Below are 22,622 nucleotides of genomic sequence, written 5' to 3'. Positions count from 1 at the left end.
TGAGATCTCCACATGTTTGGATCTATGAATGGGGCGTCCAACGCTGCATGGGTTGCAGGAATTTGATCAGGTCGAACCGTTGGTTCGTGGGTCGGCCTGATGCACGAGTTCTCCTACTTACATGTAACCTGGCCATGGCAATGGACCGGGCCGAAATATATGGGTTCTGCGGTGTCGGTCATAAATTAACGAATTAACTTATTACTATAAATTTTGGAATAAACTAAGATACCAAAAGGTGTCGTGGTGTAGTTGGTTATCACGTCAGTCTAACACACTGAAGGTCTCCGGTTCGAGTCCGGGCGACGCCATTTTTGTTTTTAGTTCATTTTTAACATCTTTAACATATATTTTAGCTTTTTAAAAATAATTTTCTAACAATATTTATTTAAAACGGTATATCGTTCCGATTTTATTATTAATCAAACTTCTAATTATGTGATTATATAAATTAATTATTATTATTATTTTTTTCTAATTATGGGTCGTGATGCACGAGCTCTCCTACTTCCATTTAACGGGGCTATGGGAATGGACCGGGCCGAAATATATGGGTCCAGCGGTACCGGTTATAGATTAACGAATCAATCTATTACTATAAATTATGGAATAAACTAATATACCAAGAGGTGTCGTGGTGTAGTTGGTTATCACGTCAGTCTAACACACTGAAGGTCTCCGGTTCGAGTCCGGGCGACGCCATTTTTCTTTTCGTTCATTTTTTATTTTTAACATTTTTAATATATATTTTTAGCTTTTTTTTTTATTTTTCCAACAATATTTACTTAAAACTGTATATTGGTCCGATTTCATTACCAATCAAACTTCTAATTATGTGATTATATAAATTATTATTTTTCTAATTATGTTTCTTCAATTCAGTATACTGCTCTAAGTGTGATTCGATTTCTTCACAACTTTACGCTCCTCACATAGCCTTAAAGTACACTGAATTTGGATTGAATTATTATTAATCTAACTATTTTAGAATATTAATCGATTACAATCGAAAATTAATACTGTCATTATTCTTTTTAAGATCCCATCACATGTTCTTGACGGTGATCACACCTTCGTGGCTGTATCCTTGGAAATTGATGTGGCCCGCTTAGGTTCATAACACAAGGCTTTGGCCCTTTTTAGTGGGACCAGTGCACCACATTTTCCTGCCGCTACAGCCAACACTTTCCTCTCACGGCATGACATCACTCGTTGTTGGGACTACCACATGATTGGACCTTTAGGTAGTTTTGACACAAATGATTTAATGTGAACATGAAGTGTCTGTGTTTTAATTGGTTGTTAACCGCAAGGTTTCATATAGCTGCAGGGTCTTAATATTGAAAAATATATATGCTATATTTTATTTCATATTTAAACTCTGCTATTGGTAATAACATACATGAATATAATTTCTAACAATTCACGATAGGAATAAGGAAAGAACGAATAATGGAACCCATTATTCACCAAACGGTTACAAAAAAACGAACAATGCGAAGAGCACATGTAAATGCAATTTTAGCTCTATTTACTATTTGCAAATCCCTTTTCAGTTTTTTTTATGGCCATTAATTTGTTTCGTTAACTGCCCCATTTCCTTCCCTCCTCCCCTGTCTTTCTCTTTCTCTCTCTTTCCCCGATACGCCATCTCGCATCGCGCTTCCGAGCCCATCAGGAACCCTAAAGAACAGCGTCCCTAATCACTTGCGTTCGCCATTTCCGATCCAAGCTTGTTCCCCGCGAAGCAACCATCATTGGATCGACCGTAGCCTCGCAATCCGTCTTTAGATCGATGACTGCGGTCGCGCCATTACTTTCGGAGGTTTTCGTTCCCATTAGAACACCCCCGGAGCTAGAGTCTTTTGCTCGGTGTATCTCGAAATGAGGGAGCGACCACGATAGTTGTGAGGATGGCGTTGCAGCTCGGGTTCCAGGGTTTGAGGGGTGTGTCGTTCCTTGTTCCCAAGAAGTGGTTCAGGATCACCTGTATTTGCCAGCGGAAGAGGGCGATTTCGCGCTCTGTGTTGTGCGGTCTGATGCTCTTCAGTCTCGGCCTCGTCTCGCTCTTCACCGGCCAGATTGCTGCCGACCTCGAGTGGTCGCAGATTCGAGGACGGTGGGAAACCAAAAGGGTATGAGCTAACAAAACAAGAAAGGAATAGAAATAGAATCACTTTGTTTTACGCAATTCCCAGAGAACGCAATGTGACACGAGGAGATGTTTTATGCTTTTGTTGTTGGTTGTCCGGTTTTTTATTTGTTTTTGTGGATTATGGTGGTGTTGTTGTTCATTTGACATTTGTTATGATAATCCTCCCTTTTAATTGTCTTTTCCGAGAGCATGCAGTTATATATTTGCTTTAGTGTATTAATTTCGTTGCAAGGTAAAGTCTTCTGGAAGCAACTAGTTACTATCCATTTAATGTGCATTGTGCTTCATAATAAATTAATCTTAGACCTCTTATTTCGTTGGAATTTTTTTTAGTACATAGTGTCAAAATAAAGGCATTTGCAGGTTGGATACAGTTTTCCTGTCGATATATGGAAATCCGAATTTGCAAATCTCTATTACGGTTGCAGTGAGAGAAGCCCTCATTCTAGTGGTAAGTTCCTTACAGCATTACAAATAGGATTCCTTTTCTTTCCCTTGAGTTAATTAAATTTTGCCTCATGGTTTTTCCTTGAGCTGTGAAGCATAAAATGGTGATAGACATGACCCTTGATGAACATGTAACTTTCAATTTGTTAGTGTACTTTTATGTCAAGAATTATTTTGTGCAGATTAGATAATTTTTTATATAAAAAGCCTTTTAACTTACTATACATTGTGGATATATTTTAAACAAAAAATCAACGCATTCTAAAAAAATATTAGAAGTACATATGTATTGCCAATATTGGCATGTGTCAGGATGTCAATATGATTATTGCCAGGCAAAAAAATTCAGACAAATACGCACAGGATTGAGGAGTCTAGTCAATTTTGCAGAAGACCTCAGCACAGAATACATGCATCATGCCACTATCTAAAATGTGTTTTTAGGCCTTTTCAAACATCTTTGTGTTTCATGCCTACACCATAAATTTACAAACTCACAAGTATAGAGGGCACTTTATGTGGCTTCGTGTTGTCTAACATATTTATGTTGTTCACCTAATGTGAGTGATTCATCCATCATGAATCAAATAAGTACTACCAGTCATGTGCTTATCAGTGTTGAACACAGACGTGAAGCAGACATGAGTTTTGTCATTTTAACATATATAAATTTTCATTACACAATGGTATTCATTTACAATTAAAATACCTTCCATGTGAAGGCTAGTACTTAATAGGTATTGGCCACTAGCTTATCAGTGTTGGCTACGGACAAGAAATAGACATAATAAGTATTTTAAGTATCCATGCTTTGTGGTCCTTGAGCAATGCAATCATTTTGTGTGCATAATTTCCTAGTTGGTTATTTTCAGCGCAATTTACATTTTTGTTAACTATTTACTCCATCGTAAACTAGCAATTTTCTCTTAAAATTTTCAGGAGTTATTCTATACATGTAATTTTCTTTTGCTGCTAAAAGATGCATTTTTTGTCAACTAGTTATTAGAATGTGAAATTGTGCTGCAACTACTAGTATTTCATTATCAAATTTTGCCTAGGGAATTAAGAGTCCAGGTTCTTCTTATCATTTTACTGGTCTCATTGCATTTGTCATATATTATATGATAAAAACTAGTATATTTGTTTGTCCTGGTTTTCTCTAATAGAGAACATGGAGTAATTAGATTATACAGAGAAAAAAGGGGAGTTATATATATAGAGTTCATAAAGATGATTGAACACATGTAGAACCAGTATGTTGGCATTAGTCTTTATGCAAGCTTGGAGGCTGTTCTTGATTAGATTGTAGTGGTAAGTTGATGAAACTTTGGCAGATAGGGGCAAAGTCAGAGTTTCTTTCTAAGGGAGGCTAAACAAAAATATGCTGTGTGCTTATATATTCTATTGCCAGTCAATAATAATGCAAGTTTCACTTAAAATATTTAAAATTAGCCTGAAACTTTATTTAATTTAAAATTGAAAGAAAGAAAGAAAGAAGATAGTCAAGTTTATTAATTAGTTGAAATCTGCAACATGGCTTCTTTTATCGTTTGGCTTTAATGATGAATAAGTTCATCTCTGTAGAGTATGGATTCCTCATTAGGAAATTGGCTTAGGGATACATTGCGCAAAGGAATTTGGAAAGAACTAATAGATGGATACACTGATAGACAGAGGAAGCTATATTTATGTTTATTTGAAGATAGAGGGGCTCTTGGCTGTGTAGTATGGCTTTGCCCATGTTTACCAATCTTGTGGCCTAGAGGGTGTTAACTACAGGATATTGGCTGTGTGGACTCTGTACCCTGTACAGGACAATAGATGCTTTGAAGAGAAAAAGAAGATCTTGATGCAACATTTTTCTTTTCATGTTAAACTATGATATGCTGTATTTTAGGATGGTTGCTGCAGTTTAAATCAAGATCTGATATGGGCCTTTAGTCAATATGGTATGCATCTATGAGTTGTTCCTGGTGACCTGATTTGTGTCTGGGCATGTAATTATGTGGGATGCACATGCAAAGTGCTGTACATTGTTACCAGGGCTGGCATGCACATAATACCTGGCATGAGCCCTTGAGATTAGTCAATCATTTTTAATTGTTTTGTGGGATTGAAGCTGCTAAGTTGTGACAAAGCAGCAGAGAAATTCAAACGTGGTAAAAGATTGCTGTTATGTTGTTTCATGGATGAATAGGAGTTGTGGCGCAGGGGAAGTCTCCTAAATATTAGAAGGGAGAAAAAACTATCAGTTGAGAATTGATATTAGGGTGTACTCATGACTTCTCTTTCCAAATGTTTCAGGTGATGGTATTTTTGAATTTCTGTTATTGATTTGGAATAAACTATAACTATAATGCTTGACATGATCCAAAAATATCTCGATCTCATATAGTACAGGTTCTGTATAAATCCAAACTTGTCCAACTAAAATCCAACTAGGTAGGGTTGTGCATATCCAACTTATGTGAATCCTTAATGAATGAGTCTGACCACAATGTAACATGAGTATCTGAAGGCATGAACCACTCTGTTGAAAAATATGTGTTGTTATGTTTGCTTAAGTTGTCAATCTATGCCACCTCCTATGAAAATTTCTATATAAGTTAATATTATTATACTTTATTTATCAGAAATCTCTCAAGAAGACTTGACTATAAGCTTGTAGGATCAGTGAAAGAATTTTTAAAGGTGTATTTTCATCATTCAAGGTTGAACAGTTTTGTACACATTTGTACAGTTGCTGTGAAACAGTAACATGAAGCTTTTTATATATTTGGATATCTTATTCTGTGTATGTAATATTCCACAAAATCACTGCCTTCAGTAGTGGTTGTGCTTTCACTGTCTTTGTTTTATGCTGATTATGGTGTAACAATATCATGTGTATCTCTTTCACCACCAACATGGCAGTACCATTTACAGTACTAATGGCTGAATATGCTTTGTTCATGTGATTTAGCTGCAGTGCATGAAAGTGTATCAAATGGCTACCTATTAATTGCAACAAGTGGAGGACTAAACCAACAAAGAACAGGGGTAAACTTTTTCTTCTCTTGTGCTGTTAATTTTGTTGTCATCAAGAAGTACTTTGAAAGGGCCTCATAAGATTGTTTAGAAATATTATCTTTCACTAAATTAAGTCTTCATGAGATCCACCATATTGTTTCTTTACTTTATTTTTTCACAAGACTCTGAAGGACATGTCCTGAAAGTTCTGCTGCATCAATCTTCTGTCACTGGATTCCCAAATTCCTAGAACAAGTTTGGTCCTATTGGGCCGAAAAAACATGATTAATATTGCCCTTGATCATGAGTGTACTGACCCACTGTCTAAATTATTTTATCCCTTTGAATCGGGTGTACATACTTTATCAAATCTCAGAGAATTAGTGGATCTTGTTGCTTATTATGTGTATTTTCTTTCTGCTAAAGAAAGAACTTATTTGATTTTTTCTCGTTACTTTTCTAATGATCAGATAACAGATGCTGTTGTTGTGGCCCGGATCTTAAATGCCACTCTGGTTGTTCCTCAGCTTGATCATCATTCTTTTTGGAAAGATGACAGGTGAGACATGTAGAACTTATGAGACAATTATTGCTGGAGTTGTATTTCTTAATCAGACACATTTTGTGTAAAAAAATATTTTCTTTATTTTGCAGCGAATTTGAAAATATTTTTGATATTGACTGGTTCATTTCTTCCCTTTCAAAAGACATCACCATTATTAAAAGGATTCCAGACAAAATAATGAGGTCAATGGAAAAACCTCCATACACAATGCGGCCTCCAAGAAAATCTACTCCTGAATATTATCTTGATCAAGTGTTGCCAATACTATTGCGGAGACGTGTAAGTGGGCCAACAAACTGATTCATATGTACTCTAGCATTTTGCATCTGGATTACATGATACTACTTTGTATATACTAACTTCTGAGGTCTTTCATTGTTTAACTTGATATGTTTACATCATCTGAAAGTTATTAATTGTTACTAAAGGCCACTTGTTCACAAAATTGTTGATTGAATGGACAATAAATTAGATGTACAAATTAACATATGAGCATAATAAAAGAAGTTCAAATTAACATTTAAGCATAATAATTTAGATGAACAAAACAAATATGTACCTACTTACCATCAAATTATCGATGTGAGTTAGAGGCAGGTGAATTAGGGTCCTCGATACGCTAAAACTCCAAATGGATATGGTGCATCTAATAGGCTCATGCATGAGACTATTTCCATGACATCTGATACTGGTAATCAGTTACCATTGATGCGATAACGAGGTAGCAGTCATTGTTTCATCATCTTGAACGACCCATGTCATAGGAAGCACATAGGGTAAATACAACCATGACAAGTATGATTCTATAGGTTGGAGTGCATTAGAGTTGTGGATATTGTGTGATTGGTCACTCTGACCATCATCATTGCTTGATGTGCTGCTCTTCACATTACTACTATCTACATGGTCTCACCATGTCCGGATTCTGAGGCATCCGATTGAATATTCTGCTCATCAATTCTACCCAACAAATCAATTGACTACGAATCTCAATCTTTTCCCTTGTCACAATGGCTGGATTTCTTACTTTGTTGTGTCCAGCCATGACCCTACAGACCAACTGCTTGAATCCGGCCACTACCTGACATCGACAACTGTTTTTCATGTAACCCTTGTTCCTCTTTTTGTATTATCTCAGTAATGAAACAAGATGGCCATGGAGGGTCTCCTGTCTCACCCAGTAGAGGATTGCCTAAGTTCTCAACTGTGTGAATCCAATTGAGCATCAAACCACAATCATCATTATAAAATTGGAAATCAAATGGATCAATCTCAGGCTCCTCTGTTTCTTTTTCTATATCAGCATAGCACAACCTTAGATGTATCATGTGTGTTGAAGTGGATGTGTAGTAGTTTCTCAAAGCATCTATAAGATAGCCTGTTATGAACTTTCATATGGATCAATCTGAATGTTGACCAAATATGTTCACTCGCTGAGTCACGTGATCTGTGGTAGGTTCCTCATTGCAACTCTTCCCAGATGTTGATCCTCCAACTTGTACCACCGCTGTAACTGTATCATGACTAGTAACAATGGTATCAAACAAACAAATCTGATCAAGGTATATAAGTTAATTTGTACGAGTAAATTATATTATCAGGGTCCATCTAATATTGGCATGATAAGCAGTGTGAAGCTTCCTGAAATAGCTATCCTTATAACAACAATCATAAATCATAGGGATACAAGAATAAACATCAACCCTAGACTAATGCATAAAATTAGATTAAAAGTTAGGTTCATATTTATCTTTATTTCAACTGCTCAGTAGGGCATGCTCCAAGGTCTGAGTAGTAGTTAGACTGGTAAACATTGCCCATACCATACCGATCAAGGCAATACTCGATCCTATGAGTCTGACATAACTCCTAACATATTTAATTTTTTGTTGTTGTTTACTGAATCAGGTGAAACTGGTTTGTGTTTTTGTCTTTACATTCTAATGTGTTGATAAATTGCAGGCTGTGCAGTTGACTAAGTTTGATTACAGGCTTACAAACAACCTTGATGACGAACTCCAGAAGTTACGCTGCCGTGTAAATTATCACGCACTAAAATTTACAGAACCTATACAATTACTTGGTCAGAAGTTGGTCAAGAGAATGCGAACAATGAGCTCACGCTATATTGCTGTTCATTTGAGGTATGTTCTCTTTGTTGGAAAGCTTCTTGGCATTTTAAGTTGCTGTTACTATCTAAAGGTTGCCTTTAAAGCATACCTAATTGATGGCAAATGTATTAAATTTAACAAAGAATATTTGCTTGCTTAATGTCATCTTTTGGATTAATGTACTAGCTTGTGCTGGTAGTCTCTGCCAAGGATGTGCCTAAATTTAGTTATTCATTTAGCTCTTTTCCTTGACTGTAACAAAGTTCTGGTCTAGATTTCATTTTCTTATTTCAAAGCTTGGGTTTTTCTGATGCTAAATGATTAGTCAATAAGGAGAGTCATCTTTCGAGCCAAGGCCTAGTCTACTTGTTGTAGCCCATCTGAATTTAAGTCAATCAGAATAAAATTAATTCAGTTCAACTAAGCATGGCTCATACTTCCACATCCTAGTTTAGTGCCAACAATTGTTTTCTTGAATTGTATTTCATTTCCATATTCTTCCATCCCGACAAATTCCCTCGTGAGAACTGAGAAGTAATGTCCATTGACCTGCAGTTGGTGAACTATGTTCTGTAACTTATTCTCAACCAAACATGTCACATATAAAATGGATTATGCATGTTTATATGGTTAAAACCAGATAATTTGAGTGTATAAGGGTTCTTGACATTTGATAGTTATCTTGGAAGAACCTTAACATATAGTTAAGTCATCAAAATATTCTGCCCCTCTGCTGATGCAATCTTTCTTTTTAGTTGCTATTTGTTTGTGCTTCGTGTCTGATTCTGCAAAGCTCCGACCTAAAACTTTAACAGACTTTGATCCATCATGAGGCACAAGATTTGGTCGATGATATTCCAAATTGAAATAATTCATACCATATTTTAAATTAAAATTGTTCAAGAGTTGAACAAGTGACCCTCTACTTTTGTTGATCTGCTTAGTTGTTGCATGTAAAATCTTCTGTCGTTTGTTTATGCAGACTTATAATTGTTGTTGCTTTTCATGGTTCAACTTATAACATCCTCTCTACTATCAATTGTATATAAAGCATGATGTTAAGTTTCCCCATTAACTTATATCACATAAATATCACACCTTAATAACCTTTGGATCTGTTTGTCTAAAAGATTGCAAGAAGTTTAATACCTTTTTTATTTTTGGTTTTGACGAAGGCAAAAGTTGTCTGTTAATAGTTTAGGTGAAGGCTAACCATTTTTGCTGCAACCTGTCAGAGCTATGAATTCATTTGTTGATTGAAATGTAGGTTTGAACCAGACATGCTTGCGTTTTCTGGCTGTTACTACGGTGGTGGAGAAAAGGAACGTAATGAACTTCGTGGAATTAGGAAACGTTGGACCACATTACCTGTGAGAATATTTTCATTATTTTAACGCTGCTTATTATTTTCAGCTTTTATCACTGGGATTATCTTTTGTCTTGAATTTCACGAGTACAGTTTCATACTTAACCTCACAAACAAGGCTTTTGCCACCCCTTTTTGACAGCCCAGCAGTCAACAAGTAGAGAGTTTCTTGTTCTTGCTTCCAGTTGCAATAGTAATATCCTACGAATATGTGAAATAGTAGCCAATTCTGCAACTAAAACAAGTAAGCAGATACAAATCTATCACAGTTAAGAATGTAATATAAATTTGAAGGGATCTCATCAGAAGTAGATCGGTTGGATCTGCCCATCAAACTCCTCAGCTCTTTTTATGGAAGGAGTATTCATTGAACGATGCCAGGGCCTTGAACCAGATACACGTAGGTTGAAGATGGTAGATGTGACAATATCAATCATTCTAGCGCTTCCATAGGAGCCAAGGACTGTAAGCTATAAAAAATAGACTAGTAGCTGAGTTTTTGTTCATTATTGCCGCTCTTCCTACCAAGCCCCATTAAGCCAATTCTCAAAGAATTGGAAAGAGTAAGAGAGTTTAGCTCACACCAAGCTCCAAAAAATTGTTAGGAAAATTCAGTAAAAATAGATGTACTTAGTGGAATCTTGGCTAACTTGACAAACATAGCCTTTGCATATGTTGTTCTTTGGTATCAATTCCACCCCAATAACATTTGTGGACATATTTGCTGTTTTTGATCTCCACTTTTTCAATAATAAAGGCTATATATTCTTTATGAATCCATGCTTTAAGCTGATATTCTTGCAGGATTTAAGCGCTGAGGAAGAGCAAAGCCGAGGAAAATGTCCATTGACTCCACATGAAGTTGGTTTAATGTTAAGGGCTCTTGGCTTTGTAAACAAGACTTATATTTATGTTGCTTCTGGAGAAATATATGGTGGAGAAGAGACCCTGCAGCCTCTTAAAGACCTCTTTCCAAATTTTTATACAAAGGAAATGCTTGCCAGAGAAGATTTAAAGCCCTTCCTTCCATTCTCTTCTCAGCTTGCTGCCATCGACTATATTATTTGTGATGAGAGTGATGTCTTTGCCACAAATAACAATGGAAATATGGCTAAGATTCTTGCTGGTCACAGGTATGACTAGTTACTTGGCGAATCACTTTCTTCTTTGTCCATTTCTAGTTTCTTGCTTAAGACTTGCTTCCCACAATTGTTTTGGATAAGACAAGGCTTTTGTGGTGATTTGGAAAAAAAAATTGGTTTGAGGACCAACAACAATTCCATGTAGTAATTTTGAAGATTGTCTATATTAAGTAATTAGGCTAACATTATGGTTAGGTTATGCTCTCTGGTTATTTCTTTAAGTTGACAAGATTATCTCATAATGCATTGTGGCATCATACTGTCTCACTTTAGGTAAAGCATTTTTTTTCCCTTGTTGATCATTTTTTTCCCTTTCATCATAGATAGCGGAATTTAACATGCTTTTAAGTTATTTACGTGTGTTCATCCCCTACTTAAGTCTTGGTGCTCCACATCATGTCCTCTTGTTTTACCATGGAGATACCTGATAACCTCTATATGCAAGCACATTTCCCCCTTCTGCTTATGAAGCCATCTAAAGATCCTTGGTGATCTTGTTTGTTAGGGCAATCCTGGTGTATTCTTCTTGATTTTCTTTTTGACTGTCCGCATAATTGTATGATTCTGAAGAAAACACTTCTTATACACGTGAAGACATTCAGATCTTACTCATTTTTTAACCCAGGGTTCCTCTAGCATCTGAAGCATTATAACATGACTTTAAACAGTTCCATTCTGCCTGTCTTTCTCAATATATTATTTCTTTTACTCCTATAACTTTTGTTTAGGACATCTCTAGCCAGAACTGACTATCATAATTCAAAACTTTTCTCACCTTTTTTCATGTCAGTTTCTTAGTTAGCTTCTCGTAATTAACAATGAATGCTTCATGGAAATAACAAAAACAACTACTATTTCCTTAGAGAACCTTATTGGTTTGTTGGGGCATATAACAGGTATTTAAAGGTAGTGCTAACTGCTAACCACCAAACATAATGTTTTCCTGTGTTTCTTCATCTTTTACCGAGGTGGCAAAGAGATACTTTCTAGAATCACATAGCCATCCACATAAACCCATATGGAAGAGGTATCATCATATAGCTATTCTTTTTCTTCATTATCTTCAAATAAAGGATCAAAACAGACTTGGGTTGTGGATCATTTACACTACTTTCAACTATTGATGTAATGAGTGGCACACATGCTGAATATGCATTCCTCTACGTAAAATCTGCAGGAGGTACATAGGATACAAGAGAACCATCAGACCAAATGCTAAGAAGCTAAGCTCTTTATTTAAGGCGCGCAACCAGATGGCATGGAAGGTCTTCTCCAGGAAGGTGAAGTTGGCACAGAGAGGCTTCATGGGGGAACCAGATGAGATGAGGCCAGGGCGGGGTGACTTTCATGAATTTCCATCTTCCTGCATATGTCAAAATCCAGATCTGATTGAAATAGGAGGGACCTTAGGGAAGCCTGAGCCAACTGAAACCATTTGACAGCGAGCAGTGTCCGAACTGACAAATAGCAGACAGACCGAGGAAGTAAAATTTTTTGCCGCCTAGTCCCATTTTGATAAAGAAGTTCACATTTAGCAGATTTATCGTCTCTCAGTGGATAACCACCTTGGGATGGAATGTTCTGTCACAGTCGAGTTAACACAGATGCAATCATCAAGGCTCAAGATGCATCGGAATGGATGATACGATCCACTGCTTTTGACATTGGCAATGGTGTATTATATGCAGGCAACCTTCACTTCATCAGTATCTTCCTATCACGCCAACGCCACAAGGAGGTTGGTTTCTGTTCTTCTGGCCGCCACTGTAAATTTTAGGATCAATTTTGTGGGATTCGAATTGAAAAATGCCGTCCATTGCAAGTAGGTGAAGAAAACTACCATATCATGAGAAAGACGTGTAATCTAAAAGGTTTTGATGTATAAATATAGTCACGATTTATACATTTCCTCTTTCACGTGTTTACTCTTTGCGTTCTCTTTCATCTACATTAATTTGCAGATGCCATGCTTCAACTGGTTTAGAGCTAACTGTTCTTGGCGCAAATATCTCTCACTAACTGTAATGGATGTTCCAAGCAGCCAGTGAAAAAACTGATCCAACTCGAGGAGCCTAAATTACTTGATCTAAAATGTTCGAACTATGCTAATGATGGATGGTTTATCTAATTGTATATATCATCTCATTTCTCATGTGACTGTTAAGGATTAATTATATATTACGTATGTTTATCTTTAGCATCTCGATATTTATATTTAAAAAATTATATTATCATTTCTATAGTTATAATATGAAATATCTAGATCCATTTATCCTAACATCGTTAATTTTCTCGATGAAAATACAAAAACAAAGAACAAAAAAGATAATTTTAACTTTCCAATTGGTGATGATGAAATATGTTAGTGGTGGCGGAGGACGATGTCGCTAGGGGCCATGGGTGGTTGTTATGGACAATGAGAGCAATAACGAGATATGAGAGTCGCTCTTCATCTATGTTAGCATCAACGTAGTTACCGAACGACGAAAGGATTGTTGATGTAGATGTTGTGTGATGTTGCTTGGTAACTGGCATCGACATTGATGTATATGCTGAGCGACGTTGTTCGATATTTACATCGACGATCATTTCGCTGCTCAACAATTGTGTCAACACTGACGTAGATACAGAACGCCCCTCATCTCTTGTCATCGTTCTTCTCATCCATAAAAGTCACCCATAGCCCTCATCTCTTGTCATCGTTCTTTTCATCCACAAAAGTTACACATGGCCCTCAACAGTACTGTTGTTCATCACCATCAATTAAAACGTTAAAATTATTTTTTTTTGTTTTCATATTTCTATTAGTAAAAACGATGGTGTCAAGATAAATAGATTTAGATATTTTACTTTAATAACTATAAGGATATCAATATAATTTTTTAAAATGTAAAGACCGAAATACTAAACGTAGTTGACAAGGTAACATATAATGAATCCGAGTTTTAATTGGGTGTCACGAAAGCTGAGCGCCTAAGTTATGAGTGGCATTAGTTATCACAAAAGGTCGAGGCCGGCGTTGATGCCTGTTTGTTCGTGCAGTTGAGATGAGCTCAATAGTCCACTGATCATCAATGAAAACGTCAATTCAATAAAGATTATACATCGATAATTTCAGTACTAACATGCTCGTATTCGATCGGTTGGAGCCAGATATGTCTACAGAAATAATTCTCGATCTATTAGAAATCTTGTTATGTGAGATCTTTCAAATCTATGTAGTTCTTAGATCGATTTCACTTATACAAGATATCAAAATATTGGAGGATATTCCTAAAATATTTTCGATATTTTTTTTTTTTTATCCTCGTATTTGCTTCAATATCTTTCTACTAAACAAGTATGATCTGAAGGAAGCATTTCAGTTCGTTTATCTAATTTGCATCCATTTTCACTTAGAACAATTAGAGCTGCAAAATCAATGATGTTTTGCTTCTGTGTCTGGCAATTGAAAGTGGATCCAATGAGGTTGAAAGGTTTAGGAAGTACAGTAAGTTAACCTTTCTTCTCAGCCTCAGGATCAAGGTATGATTAATGGTTGTGCAAGTCTGTTCGTTCATTGAGATAAAGATGGTAAAGCATTTTAAATTGACCTCGAAAATAAGAACAAAGGTATGCCAATAACATAATCCTAAATTTTTGGATGACAGAGATAATTAAAATTTGCAACACTTAAAAATGGACCTTTTCAGAATACAAGAGTCTTGTTCTCTTGATAAGGTAGCACCCGAAGTTCACAATAAGATTTGATTGATTGCAGGAGACATTGCTTTTCGAGATTCTCCGATTTCTGCACAAAACTTTGCAAGGTATCCTTGTGAGAAACTCTCTCAACCTGCACCATGTTTATAGAAGTATTCAGACTAGAAGTCAGAAGCATGAGAGAAGCAGTTGACTTATCTAATGTACTGTAGCTGCAAAAGCCAAGAGCAAAATATCATCAAATGTATCTATTATTACAGTCAAGGTTTCAAGTTTTGATCCAAGAACCATGTTGGTCTGGCTCTGGTACATATCAGTACACCGACATGTGGTATGCTAACATCCTGATTGGCATAGACCAAAGAATAAGAGGGAGAGAAGAGGAGAGGACAAGGAGGAAGAAGAGCAGGAGGAAATGGGAGAGGATGCAGAGGTGACAACTTTGCTTACTGTAGGAATCTACAGCAATGACAATATCAGGAGGTGACAGATGTGGCAATGGGACTAGGAGGATGTCAAGGTAGTGATTGCGAAGGTTGCTGTGGCAACGGTCATAGCCGAGCAAAGAAAGAGAGAGAGAATACAGAGGTTGCGATGGAAAAGTCAACAGATTTTATTTTGATTTTATTTTTTACCATCTGTTGATACCCAAAACCAAACAACTAGCAACAGTTGTTTCGGCTTGCCCAGAAAAAGATAAAGAATACAAAACCTGTTTCAATTGGACCCAACAAATTTGCCAGAATCAGGTCGGACCGGTATATACTGGTCAGTATGTACCTGTTCAACCGGTTTTCCGAATCTTAGTTATATTGTTCGTGGTATCATATGTTACTAAGCAACAAACAATCAATTGCAGTTAACACCAGAAACTAAGATGACTGGAATAACTGCAAAATTCAAATCTTTCGAGTTAACACCAGAACACAAAGCATGACAACTTAGACTATAAACCATCCAATAACTTGCAAAGGTCTTTGTTATAGAGACTGTACAATTGTCTAAATCAAGAAAATAAAATTTTGAGGACCTAGATACACAACTGTCGACTCTTTGTTTAGTATCAAATTTAAAAGCCCAAACATTTCTCCAGGTTTTATTAGTTCATTTTGATGCTTATGTTGATCCCAGTTTTACAACCATGGGACATGATACTGCCATGTTGTCTTTGTCAAGGAAGAGCCATGCTGTAATCTCACTTGTATATTACACCATTGAATTAGCAACTAAACTTTACATGGACTTTTTTTAGTTCATTAAGACAGCATACTTGCAGATGACAAAATTTGAATTCAAATGCAACAAGTATTGTCTTCCACACAACTTAAAGAATGCCAACCTCTTTTGTCCTGTGTGGTTCTTGGTTCTCACAAAGATGATGTTGTAAAAAGGGTTATCATGGTTACCTAAGTTTGGGTAATTTTGTATGTGATTCAATATATTCAGATGTGCATGTTCCTGCATTTTGTTTACGGATTTCTCAATTTGTTGTCAAAATATACATTAATACAAATATGCTATTTTCTTAATTTGTTTTGTGAATTTGATCATAACTGGAGTATCATGGAAAGTAATTAAATGTAAAACAGCAGTAAAATATCAAAATGGATATTAAGAAACCATATGTGGGAGGAAGACGAGGACATGAGTCGAGACCATATGGTAGGTATTGGCATTATTAGCCTGTCCTCACTAGTTTGATCATTATACTGTAAGCTAGTTACTTGCCAAGATTTTGGTTCTGCCTACGAGACAATCCGTATGGATTTGGATTGGGTTGACAATGAATAAAAACACTAGCCTTAACTCTATTTACATTTTACAGTACCTTTCATTTGTTAATTTCCATGTGTAAATGACATAAAGTCAAACACTAGTGTGATATCAAACCAAGAAAGTACATACAATATGAAGCCAAGATTGTCATAAAATGGATTACCCTATATCAATGATCAATAATTTGACAAGGTAAGTATCAAAATTCAGGCATGCATAAAAGAAAATCTTTAATAATTGAGCATAAGAATATCACCATTTGTTCAATAATTGGACCAGCATCCAGCTCTTGAGTTACAAAATGACTTGTTGCACCAATCAATTTTACCCCAGCATCAAAAGCCTGGATTTATATACCAGATCTGACTTAAACTCTTATTCAAGAGATGAGCAAAGAAAGTTGTTATAGTTCCAACAAATAAATAAAAAATTTAAACAAAGACCTGTTTGGAAGGACTCCCACCCTTAAATGATGGAAGAAGGCCATGATGGATGTTAATTATATCTTTACCATAACTCTCCAAAAACCTTCCAGACAGTATCTGCATGTTGTTATAATATAATAAGAAATTCAGACTGCAAATGACATTCAAGTTGCCATAGTAAAATTTATGAAATAGATGACACATGCAGGAAGACAGTGTCAATAAATATAAGAATCTATTCAGATAACAGATATCATAATTAAGAAATACCTTTTAAAAGATATTTATTACTCACAGTTCACTTATCACTTTTCTGTTCATGTAAGAGAAATACCTTCCTCAAAAGAGAAGCTAACAACAACAATATCAATCTTTTCCATGTCTTTAGACATCACATTTTTCCCTTTATTTAGTCGTGGAACTAGAATCAATTGCTCATGTGCTTGAATCAACATTAGCCAATGTTCTAGGAAACTGCAGAATGCAAGTTCATGTTTCTACAATCAAGTGCTTAATAATAATAAAAAAGACCTAAAGATCTAAAAACAAGTTTGGAAGAATGACAAAATTGAAGGGCAAACCTGCATATATCTTGCAAGTACAAGAAAATCCGTATCTTCAACCAACTCCAGGATCTCTGCTTCTCTTTTATTTCCTACACTTGTTGGCAAGTAATGATATGGAATTCCATGTCTTTCAAGAAAACGAATAACATGTGTATTTGGAGCTCTTTGATGATTGCTGTTCAGTATATTTGGAAGCTTCAGTTTAAATCTTGAGAAGAAATTATTTGAATAAAAGAAGAGTCGCAAGATGTCTCACCTTATCACACAGCTGATATCCACAGGTAGTCTACCCTCCTGCCATTTATATAACAAGTCCACCAAACAATGTTCCTACAGAAACAAATTCTTGCATTGACAAAATGGATATGCAAAATAGATAGTCGTTCATTTTTTATTTATGAATTACAAACTAAATCATAGTTAAAAGTTTAATACATATGATTGAGTCCAGAAGGACAGATATCTGCATATAATGTGCCATAACTAAACCAATACAAACATTTTGAGGCTTAATTGATAAACACTAGTAATGATGCATGCTTAAGCAAAAAGAGTCAATAGTATAGCAGAACAAACCTGCTTTGAAGCAAGAATCACAATCTTATATTTAGGATCTAGATCAGGGACTCGTACAATAGATTTTTCTGCACTGAATAACTTTGATAATTTGATGAAGTCATTGTCCACCACATCCCGAGGCCAATGAGTAGGATCAAATACAAATTCACTGCCACGTGATAACCACCGTCTATTCTTAGAATCATTTCAATTGGTTGTAATGTGCATGTAACTCAAGATAGTATAAATACATTAACTCATGAACAAGTTCAAAATGTTTGCTTCTTTAAAACCTTGGCTTGGTAATACACTGAGGACAACTAGGAAAAGTTAGCTTCAGAGAGGATACATCCATGAGTGCTGAACTCTGCTGTTTAGTTAAAAGGAATAGCAACAACAGAAACATGAACAAGTTCAAAATGTTTGCTTCTTTAAAACATTAACTCATGAACAAGTTCAATAGTATAAATACATTAACTCATGAACAAGTTCAAAATGTTTGCTTCTTTAAAACCTTGGCTTGGTAATACACTGAGGACAACTAGGAAAAGTTAGCTTCAGAGAGGATACATCCATGAGTGCTGAACTCTGCTGTTTAGTTAAAAGGAATAGCAACAGCAGAAACAACAAAAAATGTTACAGACCTAGGATGGCTTCTAAATGCATGATAACATCAGATAAGAGATAATCTTAAAAGTCACAATGTAGAAGGCAGCTTTTAGTTAACAATGGCAAGAACACTAACAATTTACAGAAAGTGTGCTCAAAATTTTTTTTATTAACCTAAATTCAGGTGAAGTCTCATCAAGGAAAAAGGCATCATCATCAGAATAATTTCAACACAGAAGGTTCATCACTCTTTGCAGAAACAGACAAAAATCACAGAAAAGGTAAGCATCTAAAAGTTGCACCAAGTTGACTAACATGCTTATCTAAGGATTTCATTGTTGTATCTATAAAGAAAAAAATAAAGTAGCAACACATTGTCGTTCATAGATACCAAGTAGACAAAAAAATAAGTTTCCTTTTTTAAAATTCAACAATCTATATCGTATTCATATATGTTTCTTTCCTAGAACAGGATCATAATAGGAGACGCATTAGAGATCTTAAAATAATAGGAAAAGTTTATTTTTCATTGGGACAGATCAGCTGAGGCCTTTATTAGACATATTCCAGTATCAACCACTATAGTCGAATTATTTTTGGTGATTTAAATTGAGCTTCTTAAGTTACTAAGTAGTTTAAGCAATGCCACCATGGCTCGATCTTCATATTTGACTCTGACCAATCCGGAGACACAATTTGATCAACTTGACTACAAACACATACTCATGGCCAAGCTTGTCTTAGACTCATCATCCTTATTACAAGAGGAGAGAAGAGCCTAAAGGGGGTTGGTCATAACCAGGGCATGGCAAGATGCAGGGTTTTTTGGCTTTAACTATCACACCATGCCAACTTGGACACTTTCATGGATACTTGGTACAATTTTTGTAGAAGTTCAACTGCACTTGGAAAAGATTCGAACAGATCAACTCGATTTATCGATTCAAGCTATGTTGCTCAATCAACAAACAAGGTCAACTTAGTGGGTGTTTCCCTTATAGAAGCAGCCTAAGCTTGCTAGACACTCCAGAAGATGAGAGTAAAATCAATTAAAAAGATAGTGAGGAATTGTCTGTATACAGGTCATAATTATTGATATGAGTCCGTTCGACATAAAGGGGAATATTTTTGTTACAATAGAGCTAGAAGTGATTTGGATCAATCAAGAACCAAAATCATTTCACATTATATATAATTTGAGCAAACACCTACACTTCACATCAATAAATTAATGTGGAATAGTATGAAAATATTAATTTGAGCAAACACCTACACTACACATCAAATAAGGAATTCTTTGGTGATATTTTCATATTATTCCATATTAATTTATTGATATTTATAAAGGGTTTCAAGGGTCCTACTTAGGGTCTACTTAGGATCTAATCAGTTATCCAAAAAACTTAATATGGGCATAGCATAGATTACGTTATTTATTTTGCTATAAGAGTAGTTTTATGAGAGTTCTCAAGTTATCTTTTCTAGTTAGTTTATGGGATGATAGGATTAGCTCTCTATTCCTGTGTGTCTATGGGATGACAGGATTTGCTCTCCTCCCCTATATCTCGTATCTCTTGTATGTATCTCTCGTTTCCCTCACTTTTCCGCATCAGTCTCACATAACAATGTAGGAACCAAATGAAACAGGAGGAAGAACAAACCAAAAAACAAAGACAAAACCCCACCTCCTGGAATAAAAGTCCTGCCTATTCTCAGGGACAAAGACATCCACGCTGCGAATGTTTCCACCTCGCGATGCAATGCACTCCGAGAGCTTGGCGACGATCCCCACCACATCCTGCCCACCGACACCTCCAATCTCAACCCACAAAAGGATTAAAGAAGACCTCCAATTGAAGCCCACTCACCGGGCAGTGGAAGACGTGGATGCCGAGGACGGAGCGGGTGGGGCCTCCGGTGATCGTGGAGATCGCTCTCCTCGCCATCAGATCCAAGACGACCACGCTCGCTTCTTCTTCTCTTCGGGGTAGCTGCCGCGTCAAATGGTTCGGTGTGGAAGGGATTGTTGCCTCCAAAACAACCTTTTCCCACCCGAAGGAGTTACACAGAATCCTACCGCGTGAGGTAGGGAGGGGCCCACCTAAATGTGGATCCCACTTCCTGATCCAATAAGAAGATGCGAATATTACAGCGGAGATGTAGCCGCCAATGTGAGGGACCGGAAGAACGCTAGGTGGGTCCCTTATTTTTCCAATGTGAGGGTTCGGTGACCGGTAGGAAATAGGACGTTCGGTATCACGTCGATTTAATTCTTGAGATGGTCATCTATTGAACCGGAGGGTTGGACACAGCCGAACCGGCGTAGTTGATAACCGGGCAGGTGATCGTGATCTGAGTATACCTTCTGCGTCGATCCAATCTCCGCCTTCTGTCTCTCCAAGTCGACCTTCGTCCCGATCTCGTCGCCATTGTTCTCAGAGAGGGACGATCATCCAACGGTACCATTCGAGGTGAATCCATGTTTATAAGTTTGAATCAGGGTTTTCCGGACTTGCACCGTTATGGATCTGATCTGATGAGGTAGGGATTCTGTAGGTAAGGAGAAGATTGAGATCGAGATTGATGGAGGTGGAGCCGCCGGGGCCGCTGCGGTATCTGATTGGGGCGGCGATTATGATGGTCGGCGTCGTACTCCCGCTCGGGTACATGATGTTCTGCATCAAGCGCGTTCCTTCGTCATCCTCGACCTACTCCAAACAGACGTAGGTGTGGTTTTGATTTCTTTTCGTGAACTTGGCTATCTCTGTTCTTGATTTCGCATGGATTGTCTTTTTTTTTCTATTTTTGTTTGTCTTTTGCTTATCTAAGATTGCAACTGATGATTCCGGCGCTGGAATACAGGACTAAAGGGCTGATATAGGGATCATCGGGAGCTTTTCTCTGCTGCCAATGGTCATCCCGTTACAGTGGAATGAGGAAATTACTGGCGAGTATACCATTAATGATGTTTCGATATTTTTGTTTTTTCCTTTCGTTGGTGTATTTAGAGGTTTTTGTGTACTTTGTATCTGATTTTAGTTAGAATAGCAATTTCTAGCTGGAAAATTTGCTTGTCACTATGGTTGGTTCCAGTCTCTACTATGTCATTGTCAAAATGTTTGGTTGCTAATTGCTTTGATTCGAGTAAAAATTAAGTCTTGAGAGGGAGGCCCATTCGACTGGCTTAATTAAAGAATTGTTATGACATAGGTGACTAACTAGTTCATTAGATGTTGTCAATGGATAAACTGTATCGCGAGTCAAAAATAATTTGGTGATACAGGGAACAGACGGGGTGTTGCTACGCCAGTCGATGAATTGCTCTGATAATGTATTGGGCAGGAGCTTCATTGGGTTATAGGTCCTCTTTCTCTAGAGATGAATGGTATGGTGCTCTAGTAACCTTTGCTTCTGTCTGTTGGGAGGGAAGAAACCTATTCAAGCATTTCGTCTATCAAAAGAGATTGTGTTATTCCTAGCCGTAGCACACATCTCTTACCATTCGTTTCAAGTCAGCAGCTGCCAACATTGTTTTTGTGGTACCTTCTTTCTTTCCTGTTGTGCTAGGACTAAGGCCCTTTACAGAATGAGGCCCATGCTTTGGTGTAGCACTGGGGCAGGAAGATAGGCTCTAGAGAGATGCAGTAGTCGCTTTGAAGCAGGTTCATCTATCCAACCTGGCTCGGATACCAGCTTGTTCCTCTTGGGATTTCCCCCGTTTCATCTGGCTGTGGCTTGATACTGACTGTTGTAACAATACTTGGCTGCTCAGATTCATATTTACAGTCTAATATCTCGCTTTTAAGTTTTATCTATCTGAAAGTAATAAGCAAGCTTCAAGCATCTGAAACTAAAAAGTGAAGTCCTTGTTTTTCTATTATACACTATAGGTGTATGCTTGTTTTCCTTCTTTGACTACCCATATTGCTCCCTCTCAATGATATATTTTCTTTTCTGTTGAATTAACTGGTTTTTGGTCAATCATTATGAATTTGTAACTTTTTTTTTTTTTGGGTTTCCACATGAGAGTTAGGGCTTGTATATACGAATGTGTCTCTAAAAATTGAGCAATAATGTAACTCTGCCACTTAATAGACATCAGAGCAATATCTTCCCAATATATTCCTGTTCTTTTCATTACTATAAGTAGTTGATGAATGCCCAAATGTGCTTTTTAAACTTGGAGCAGTT

At 36.7% G+C, this 22,622-nt stretch overlaps 2 protein-coding genes, 1 long non-coding RNA gene and 2 other non-coding genes across 7 annotated transcripts; 4 read left to right on the top strand and 1 right to left on the bottom strand.

Annotated features, from left to right (window-relative positions):
- The first annotated feature begins 237 nt into the window (after positions 1-237).
- On the top strand, positions 238-311 carry TRNAV-AAC (transfer RNA valine (anticodon AAC)). The gene has a single exon. It is a non-coding gene; the product is annotated as a tRNA-Val (tRNA).
- A 317-nt stretch (positions 312-628) lies between these two features.
- On the top strand, positions 629-702 carry TRNAV-AAC (transfer RNA valine (anticodon AAC)). Its single transcript has one exon. It is a non-coding gene; the product is annotated as a tRNA-Val (tRNA).
- A 928-nt stretch (positions 703-1,630) lies between these two features.
- On the top strand, positions 1,631-12,720 carry LOC135642440 (O-fucosyltransferase 29-like). The gene is made up of 9 exons (XM_065158590.1): positions 1,631-2,135; positions 2,519-2,606; positions 5,565-5,641; positions 6,082-6,170; positions 6,266-6,455; positions 8,139-8,320; positions 9,555-9,657; positions 10,458-10,786; positions 11,973-12,720. The coding sequence occupies exons 1-9, from the start codon at positions 1,914-1,916 to the stop codon at positions 12,232-12,234; spliced, it is 1,542 nt and encodes a 513-aa protein (XP_065014662.1). The 5' UTR covers positions 1,631-1,913; the 3' UTR covers positions 12,235-12,720.
- A 1,634-nt stretch (positions 12,721-14,354) lies between these two features.
- LOC135642481 (formyltetrahydrofolate deformylase 1, mitochondrial-like) lies at positions 14,355-20,457 on the bottom strand. Of its 2 annotated transcripts, none has more exons than XM_065158674.1 (8): positions 20,300-20,457; positions 20,117-20,229; positions 17,841-17,991; positions 17,521-17,594; positions 17,280-17,439; positions 16,717-16,815; positions 16,530-16,616; positions 14,355-14,630 (listed from the first exon to the last, which is right to left on the bottom strand). In XM_065158674.1, the coding sequence occupies exons 1-8, from the start codon at positions 20,375-20,377 to the stop codon at positions 14,484-14,486; spliced, it is 909 nt and encodes a 302-aa protein (XP_065014746.1). In that variant the 5' UTR covers positions 20,378-20,457; the 3' UTR covers positions 14,355-14,483. The 2 variants fall into 2 exon arrangements, with proteins under 2 accessions (XP_065014746.1, XP_065014747.1); XM_065158675.1 differs by lacking the exon at positions 14,355-14,630 and adding an exon at positions 15,200-15,277.
- Positions 20,458-20,727: 270 nt separating this feature from the next.
- LOC103990414 (uncharacterized) lies at positions 20,728-21,561 on the top strand. 2 transcript variants are annotated; one of them, XR_672118.3, is made up of 3 exons: positions 20,728-20,902; positions 20,988-21,154; positions 21,294-21,561. It is a non-coding gene; the product is annotated as an uncharacterized LOC103990414 (long non-coding RNA). The 2 variants fall into 2 exon arrangements; XR_672119.3 differs by having other exon boundaries at positions 20,988-21,158.
- The last annotated feature ends 1,061 nt before the right edge of the window (positions 21,562-22,622 follow it).

This window comes from Musa acuminata, chromosome BXJ3-7 (assembly GCF_036884655.1).
Source record: "Musa acuminata AAA Group cultivar baxijiao chromosome BXJ3-7, Cavendish_Baxijiao_AAA, whole genome shotgun sequence".
NCBI classification, from domain to species: Eukaryota; Viridiplantae; Streptophyta; class Magnoliopsida; order Zingiberales; family Musaceae; genus Musa; species Musa acuminata.
The sequence above is the reverse complement of the archived record's forward strand: the minus strand, read 5'-3'. Positions and strand labels throughout refer to the sequence as shown.

What these genes read in the sequence shown, in the direction of transcription:
- LOC135642481 (XM_065158674.1), bottom strand. Translation starts at nt 20,377, where the DNA reads ATGGCGAGGAGAGCGATCTCCACGATCACCGGAGGCCCCACCCGCTCC. An exon ending in CAGGACTTTTATTCCAGGAG is followed by an intron (nt 17,992 to 20,116) that starts GTGGGGTTTTGT and finishes ATCACGTGGCAG; the next exon opens with TGAATTTGTATTTGATCCTA. An exon ending in TACTTGCAAGATATATGCAG is followed by an intron (nt 16,816 to 17,279) that starts GTTTGCCCTTCA and finishes AACAACATGCAG; the next exon opens with ATACTGTCTGGAAGGTTTTT.
- LOC135642440 (XM_065158590.1), top strand. Translation starts at nt 1,914, where the DNA reads ATGGCGTTGCAGCTCGGGTTCCAGGGTTTGAGGGGTGTGTCGTTCCTT. An exon ending in CAATACTATTGCGGAGACGT is followed by an intron (nt 6,456 to 8,138) that starts GTAAGTGGGCCA and finishes GATAAATTGCAG; the next exon opens with GCTGTGCAGTTGACTAAGTT. An exon ending in AAGATTCTTGCTGGTCACAG is followed by an intron (nt 10,787 to 11,972) that starts GTATGACTAGTT and finishes TAAAATCTGCAG; the next exon opens with GAGGTACATAGGATACAAGA.